The sequence below is a fragment of the Xyrauchen texanus genome, chromosome 15 (genome assembly GCF_025860055.1).
Source record: "Xyrauchen texanus isolate HMW12.3.18 chromosome 15, RBS_HiC_50CHRs, whole genome shotgun sequence".
Taxonomy (NCBI): domain Eukaryota; kingdom Metazoa; phylum Chordata; class Actinopteri; order Cypriniformes; family Catostomidae; genus Xyrauchen; species Xyrauchen texanus.
In genome coordinates, this window is record NC_068290.1 from 33,704,803 (window position 1) to 33,713,197 (window position 8,395).

General features: G+C 39.1%; 1 protein-coding gene across 1 annotated transcript in view; it reads right to left on the minus strand.

Annotated features, from left to right (window-relative positions):
* The window catches only part of adcy2a (adenylate cyclase 2a), a 241,299-nt gene extending 239,105 nt beyond the window's left edge, over positions 1–2,194 (minus strand). Inside the window, exon 1 of the mRNA XM_052143767.1 lies at positions 1,785–2,194. Within this exon, the coding sequence (XP_051999727.1) occupies positions 1,785–2,174 (390 nt within the window). The 5' untranslated portion in view covers positions 2,175–2,194. The remainder of the gene's footprint in view (positions 1–1,784) is intronic.
* Between the last annotated feature and the right edge of the window lie 6,201 nt (positions 2,195–8,395).

The window sequence follows — 8,395 nt, forward strand, 5'->3', positions numbered from 1 at the left end:
GAGTGTGTATCTGCAAAGGGGTTGGTGTCATACTGTGAAATGTCATTTACTTTTTCACTCCTCGATCTCCCTAATGCATCAAAGCTGATTTAATTGGATGAAAAACACACTACTCTTATTTCCTTGTAGATTTCAGATATTTTTGAAACACTACTGGTCTTAAATTGGAAGGGTAATGCAAACCGAAATAGTGGACAGCATGGCAGCATTTTGTGGAGATATACACATGCGTCTTGTCAAGATGAATTCTGCATTTTACACAAACAGTAATGGAAATACCCCAGAACTTCTGGGAAAGCCTGTCTTACCATATGAGCAAGTTATGTCTTTAAGAAACAACTCTGCATCATCTATTTCTCCTGGGTTTCCAGATCCCCTTTAGCTTTTGCATTTGCTGAATCTACAGTACATAAAGTGCATATAGGGCTACTTCACATATTTCCAAAACTTGAAATGAATAAATCAATATTGATGTTATAAGAAAATAGCCTTAAACTCATTTAATTAATAATTTCAGAATTAGAGTCTTTAAATAAAATCTATTTCATCTAGCATACTAAGCCGATAGTGGGTTGTTGACATGAAATACATTTAGACATTTTTATGCTAATTATTTACAAAAATTATGCTTGCAGATTATATTACCTCATTCATTTAGAGCAACACGGAATATTTTGAATAAAAAAAAAAAGTAAATGAATGAACTAGTGAAAGCTTAAAAGTGATTAAAAATGGTAAATAAATAATTAAATATTTTTATGAACCTCTATCTATAATACACTATAGATAGCCAACCCTCACTTTATTTATTAGAAAATGTACAGTTTAGACACTTCATAGATACCACAGCCAATGGTTAACACATCATTCTCTGCAGCATGGAAGAGCTTATTAACCAACGGGCTTGAATTCACAGGGAATTCCATTTTTCTCCAACTGTGCTAAAATGAATATGAGAGGAAAATGCAAACAGCTGTATTGTTGACAGGCTAATAGTTTCTGCTTTATCCATTCTGCTTCATTGCCCATGATTAAATCCCCTGATTTTCCAAATACACTTGTTCCCCTTCTTTCCAGACATTGATTATTCCCTGTGTGCAGTATCTTTATGGCTTTCACGTGAATCACAGAAATGATGCTTTGAAGGGAGAGATTACATACTGCATAATGTAAACAAAGACATATGGCTGCTGCAATCAGTGCAAACAATACTGATTGGATGGGACTTACTCTAATGTGTGATGTTTTTGTGCACAGAACATTTATTTTCGGATGCACATTATACTTGTGTCTCACCCGCATGTTGTTTTAATTTAAACCGGTATGACTTTCTGCCATGGAACAAAAATGGCAGGATGATAATCTAAGCCACAATTCACTTTATTATAATTTGTTCTCCATTCAATGAAATATAATGGTGACTGAAGCTTTTTATTCTGCCAATCATCTTATCTTTGTGTTCCATGGAAGAAAGTCCCTTTTAAGAGTTTTAGGAACCCTCTGCATTGAAAAGTATGTTACTGTAGCTCAATGGGAAGGGCATTGCACTAACAACTCTAAGGTTCTGAGTTAAATTCCCAGAGAACACATGAACTGTTAAAAACAAATACCATGAATGCACTCTCTCTTTGAATAAAAGTGTCTTCCAACTGCATTATTGTATAAGTTATATTCCTTTTCTACTTTCTTAGCAGCAACAACAGAGCTCTCCCCCTCAATTCTACCCAATCTTGTTCCCCATCCCTCTTCCCCAGTCACCTTCCCCCTAGTCTCCAAACACTCACAAGCCCAGAGGCGAAGAAGACAGCCAGCAAAGCCAGACAGGCGCTCATCACAATAAGTAGAAGAAAAACAATAAGTGGGTGCTGCTGGCTCATCCGATGATACGAGTCATACAGCCAGTCCGGGGACCTGTGTCTCTGGCCACGGACACCTCCTCCTCCCCCTGTTCCATCTCCTCCTATCCGGGAGCCCCTCTCTAGCAAATAGGTCCTCTTATGCATGGCCTCCCTCCACATGGAGCTGGTGTGGTCTTCCTCCCTGTCAGGTGATGGCAGGGGTTTGTGAGGGTCTCGCTTCTCCTCACACAGGTCCTTCAGATGGAGCACTGACGCTCGGGCTGTGGTGCGCGACCGGAACACCGGCAGGATGGCTTCCACTGTGGAACGCAGCATCGCTCAGGCAACATGTTGAACCGCAGACTGGCAGAGCGAGAGTGAGAGAAGGCAGTGTGTGTGTGTGTGCAAGGGAGAGAGAGAGAGAGAGAGAGAGAGAAGGGAGAGGGAGGGTCTAGGTTGAGGCAAGGAAGGAGGGAGAGAGACAGTGAGGCATTTGGGAAGAAAGCCAGACATTAAGGGGTGACTGGGTGGAGAGAGATTCCTGACAAAACAAAGATGTGCCAGGCTTTGTTGGTACACCAAAGTTAAATTACAATGTTTTAGACAATAAAGCTATTCAAGATAGCACTAAACACAGCTGGGTCATTCCTGTTATGTAGTACCTTTAGTAACAATTAATGAATATGCTTGTGCTTACATTTTAAGAGCAATACACTCTCATGACAAAACGTCACTGGGGTGATCACTTTTCACCTGAACCACTAAAAACTTTGCAGATTAGGGATTGTAACAAGGCTGGAATGGGAAAGGAGGTGGCAGGAACTGGCTGAACAGTCAAAATAATATTTACATTTACATTTATGCATTTGGCAGACGCTTTTATCCAAAGCGACTTACAGTGCAATTATTACAGGGACAATCCCCTGGAACAACCTGGAGTTAAGTGCCTTGCTCAAGGACACAATGGTGGTGGCCATGGGGTTAGAACCAGTGACCATCTGATTAACAGCCCTGTGCTTTAGCCACTACGCCACCACCACTCCATTTAATTTAAACAAAATACACACAACACAAACACATGCATGGCAGCTGCATGTGGCTCTCTCTCTCACCAACTGCCGTGTTCCTCTGCACTTATTCCTCTTCTCGGCTGATTAGTCCGACTGGCTCCTCCTCTTCACAGTCCTCCCTCCTTTGCCTCAGGGCGGGGGACCCCCGGCATGATGTACACCCCCCTCCCTCCCCCTTTCCGGATCTTCTGGCCCTGCCTGCCACGCAGGCTTTTCCCTGCCTCTCTAGGGCTGGGGAGGGGGATGAGGGGAGGGAAGAAAAAAAAGAGGAAAGGGAAAGGGCAAAGCGAAGCGACAGCAAGAGGGAGAGAGGAATAACCTGGTTCACCAACGCCCAGAAACGCTGTCGCCCGGCCCTCAGCCACTCCCCAACCTCTGCCAGACAACAGCCACTCCTCCCCGGGTGGACCAGAGCAAGTCCTCCGACCCCCAGCAGATGGTCACGGCTGCTACTTTGGGTTGGCTGGTAGTGGCGAGGACTCCACGACAGCGCATTCCTCCTCCTTCCCAGGCTTCGGCACTAATGTAACAAGGTTGGAATGGGAAAGGAGGAGGCGGGAACCGGTTGAACAGTCAAAATCATATTTTATTTAAACAAAAAATCACACAACACAAACACACACAGGGCAGCTGCATGTGGCTCTCTCTCTCTCTCCCAAACTGCCACATTCTACTGCACTTATCCATCTCCTCAGCTGATTAGTCTCCTCCTCATCACAGGATGTCCCGGATGACCCAAAACCATTTTTTGAAGACTAATTACAGGTGCTGATACTTCCTTTTAGTGCTTGCAGATACTGAATGTAGCAATTTTCAAATACAATACTGTGAGACTGATGATTTGAGGAAAGCGTGTTAAGTTTCAGCAACTGTAACTCGAAAGACATGAAAAAGTTATTTTGGCTGTTTCAAAATGTAAAAACATTATGTATTATTTTTCCAAACAATTTTTTAATTATTTCATAAATTCGGTTTTATTTTATTTTTACATTGTGTATTTGACAGTATGATTCAATTGTTTCATCAAAAGGGTGTCTAAATAAATTATTTCATTAAAACTTCTAACAAAAGAAAATATAATTCATTTTCAGGGGCTTGGGTAGCTCAGCGAGTATTGAAGCTGACTACCAGCCCTGGAGTCGTGACTTTGAATCCAGGGTGTGCTGAGTGACTCCAGCCAGGTCTCCCAAGCAACCAAAACCATGCCCAGTTGCTTGGGCATGGGGTGGCCTCTTCGTGGTCATGATTAGTGGTTCTCGCTCTCAATGGGGCACATGGTAAGTTGTGCGTGGATCGCAGAGGGTAGCATCAGCCTCCACATGTAGTGTCTCTGCGGTGTCATGTACAACAAGCCACGTGATGCGTGGACTGACTGTCTCAGAAGTGGCGGCAACTGAGACTTGTCCTCCACCACCCAGATTGAGGTGAGTAACCATGCAACCATGAGGACCTACTAAGTAGTGGGAATTGGGCATTCCAAATTGGGGTGAAAAAGGGAGAAATATATAAATACAAAATAAAAATAATAATAATAATACTTTTCAGCATAAAATTGTTTTTACCATACAAAGTACTTTTAGACAGAACCTCACACCACAATCCAAAAAAAAAATGTTTTGGTCAAGATGTAAAATATTTTTTTAAATACAGAAAAAAATATTATTAATTTAAAGGTGCTGTAAGAGATTTCAGCTGTTTTACTTCCACGAGACTGAGCCGTTGAATTAGCCGCACCCCCCTCTTTCCAAAATCCTGCATTCCAAAAGTAACAAGTTGTCTAAAAAAACAGCAGCAAAATAGCGCCCTCAAAAGACAACTGTTATGAACAACATGGCTTAAAAATGCCAGTGTGCCTCAATAATTCGCTAAAATTACAATACAATTAGCAAAATGACTGACAGTTGAAAAGTGTCAATGCGCGATCTGCGGATACAATTTTTGTATGGTGTTTACAAAGTCTACAGCTGTCACAGCTGTAGACTTTGTGATTGGTGAAATATCTCAGGACACTTATTTAATTGTTCATATCTTTAAGGGAGAAGGAATTTTTCTGCATACCTTTCAATGAAAAATTCAGTTACCGTTATCCCTTTAACGCATACCCTTTAATGTCTTTAGAGATCTGGAACCTCATTTCACCCCCTGTACTCATCCATTTTTTTGGAGATAAGACATATCACACATAAGATACACAAAAGTTACAAATACATAACACATGTGTAGATTAAGTGGACCTCAATTTGTTTTTGACAGCCAGTTGCATCTAATGAAATTTCAGAATGAAAATAATGAATCCTGTTCTTGATTTGTCCTGATTTATTGCATTGTTTTTTTTTTTTTTGAAATTGTCTTGAAAATACACTATATAGGAAATTTGTACATCCATTTTTGATAGATATCAGAGTGTTTGGGAAAATAACAATGCATTTAAGGGTTAATGTTATTACTGTAAATATTATTTAAAGGTGCTGTATGTAAGATTCAGAAACACTTGTTATTAATGACACCTGTGGCCATTAAGTATACCTGTTGCTCACGCTCATGCACAAACTCCACAGGGATGCAAGCACTGACCAAAACAATGATGTAACTTACAAAGAGACTGAACATGATCCAAAGGCATCATGCTGACAGATGAGGTCGCATCATTAAAATTACACAGTTATGATTGTTTAAATACAAACTTTGAAACTAAACTAAAACTACTTATCCGCTAACATAGCAGCACACTGATACACAGATACAGCTACATACTACTGAAGAATACCAGACAGTTTACTGTTGAACTGCACTTTTATGTTGCACTATTGTATGTTTTGTAGGTCATATGTTGTACTACAAATAAGAAACCAGCATATTTGCTTAAATTGATCCTGTATACCTGACTTTTAGTATAAAGAGAAGATTGTTGAAATGATTTGAAAGTTATGAAGCAAGTCAGCTTGCAATTCATCAGCATTAGCAGGCAAGATCAAGTTAGCTAAAATTACACAGATCAATCCTTATGCCACAATATTTCACATGCTTTACAGTTATGTAAGCTTTCCTGTCCAATAAGAAGAATACTAATTCAGGGTCGGTTTTGATCCCCAAAATCGAATGAAGATCCCTCCAGGAATCAATTGCCCTGCCGATGTTCACTCTAGTTTTCACTCGACCACGATCACATTCCCACTTAGCCAGACCGTTTGTTGTCACTGTTGAATAGCAGAAGAGAAGCACTGAGGCAAGGCTCTGGGGAGTGTGTATAAACGTCACATCCTTTGGATTTTCCTGGCAAAACTGACCAGCTCTCTTCACATGAAAATCCTAAGGTTTTTTATATTTATTTGTTTTTCATTTAATGAAAGCTTTATTAAATTTTGCTTTAATTTTGGTGTAAAATGTTTATTTGTGTTTTTGACGGTAGTCTCTCACCTCTGGAAAAAGCTGTGATTTAATTAAATAAATACTCTCACTGAGCACTTTATTGGAAACACTATGGTCCTAATACAGTAATACCTAATACGTGGTCTTCAGCTGTTGTAGCCCATCTGCATCAAGGTTCGACATGTTGTGCATTCTGAAAGCTATTCTGCTCACTGCAATTGTACAGAGCGGTTATCTGAGTTACTTTAGACTTTCTGTCAGTTCAAACTCGTTTGTCCATTCTCTGTTGACCCCTCTCATCAACAAGGCATTTCCGTCCGCTGAACTGCCGCTCGCTGTATGTTTCTTGTTTTTGGCACCATTCTGAGTAAATTCTAGAGACTGTTGTGTGTGAAAATCCCAGGAGATCAGCAGTTACAGAAATATTCAAACCAGCCCATCTTGCACTAACAATCATGCCGCAACCTAAATCACTGAGATCAAAATTTTTCCCATTCTGATGGTTGATGTGAACATTAACTGAAGCCCCTGACACGCATGATTTTATGCATTGCTGCTGCCACATGATTGACTAATTAGATGACATGAATAAGTAGGTGTACAGGTGTTCCTAATAACATGCTAAGTGGGTGTATATTGTCTGAAATAATGAAATAATAAATGTGTTGCGTACTGTACAGTAGAGCAAATTCGCCCCCTGCTCTCTGTAATCTACTACACACAAGAGTGCGCATGATGATCATGATGTGTTTTTTAGTGGATGAACGGCCAGCTTCACACATTCACTTTGTAGCATGCAGCATACTTAGCGTACTTACTGTATACATTTATTTCATTATTTCGCAGCCTTTGTGGTTTAATAATCACACTAATTTGTGATTTTAATTTGTGCACTTAATGACATTCCTACATCAGACGGTATCATTGTTTTGTATCAGAGCATTTTTATGAGTAAGAGTACTTGAGCGCAGTGTATTTGATTCCATATTCAACTAATTTCAGAGCATACCCTTACTTTTCCCAAGGCTAAATTTCTTTTACTAATGCTTTATCATTTAATTTTTATTTTGTTTGCCGTGGGACACAAAGGGAGTTTTATGGGTGTCCAAATTGCAGCTTAAATATTAGAAAAGAACCATAAATTTATCATCAAAATAACCCTCTCTTCATGCTTTAGCTGTTTTCCGGGTCTTCCAATCCCATGTGTTGGTTTTCTAAATGTAGGTCTTTATTTATTTATTAACGTTCCCGTCTGTCGTAACAGTCAGAACCCGATCCGCACATTAAAAAACATTTTAAACATTAAAAAATTGCCTCCTCAAGAAGTGTTACCACAGTTTCGACATCAGTAATGTTGAATGTCTTAAGCTCTTGTATGTCTTGTGACTAATTCCGACATTCAAATGCTTGTATGATATTTTTAAATGAGGTTGCCTTCACAGAAGATGATTTTCAGATTCAATGTCACTCTATTCCTCTCATGGAGATCTTGTGACTTCGGAAGAATTTGATCGCAGAGTCTCCCTTATGAGACTGTCCTATAAAGGATATTTCTATAAAAGTGTATAACAGGCTTTCATACATATTCTCTGGTCAAGCTCAAGCCCTTACATTAAATTACTATTATTAATTATCATGACTTGATGATTTAGACAAAAGTTAGAAAATGAACAGGAAGTGTAACAAGATGGAACATAATAGAGTGGACAAAGTGAGCGACTGAGAGTTAGTTTACATGGAGGTGTCAACTTTAATTTAATTTTTAGATTTTGTTAACCATCATTATTTTTATAATTATACTGATTTCTGTAATTTTGTCAAACAGGATTGAACATTTGAGAATGAGAAAAACCAACCAATACCACAAAATATCACAGAATTTATAAATTACATATTAATTATAGCACCTACATATTTTTGTGCGTATGTTTGTGTTGCTGCTGACTAACATGTTTGGTTAGAAACATTTTAATTAGAGAAAGGAAAAAGTTAGAAACTAGATATTTCTAAATAAATAAAAACAAATGGTCAATTTAATTTTACAAGTGACATGGCAAAAATGCCAACATCCGGTCAAATCAAAGTAGTGAAGTTATTTAAATCTACCCCTCTGTATGA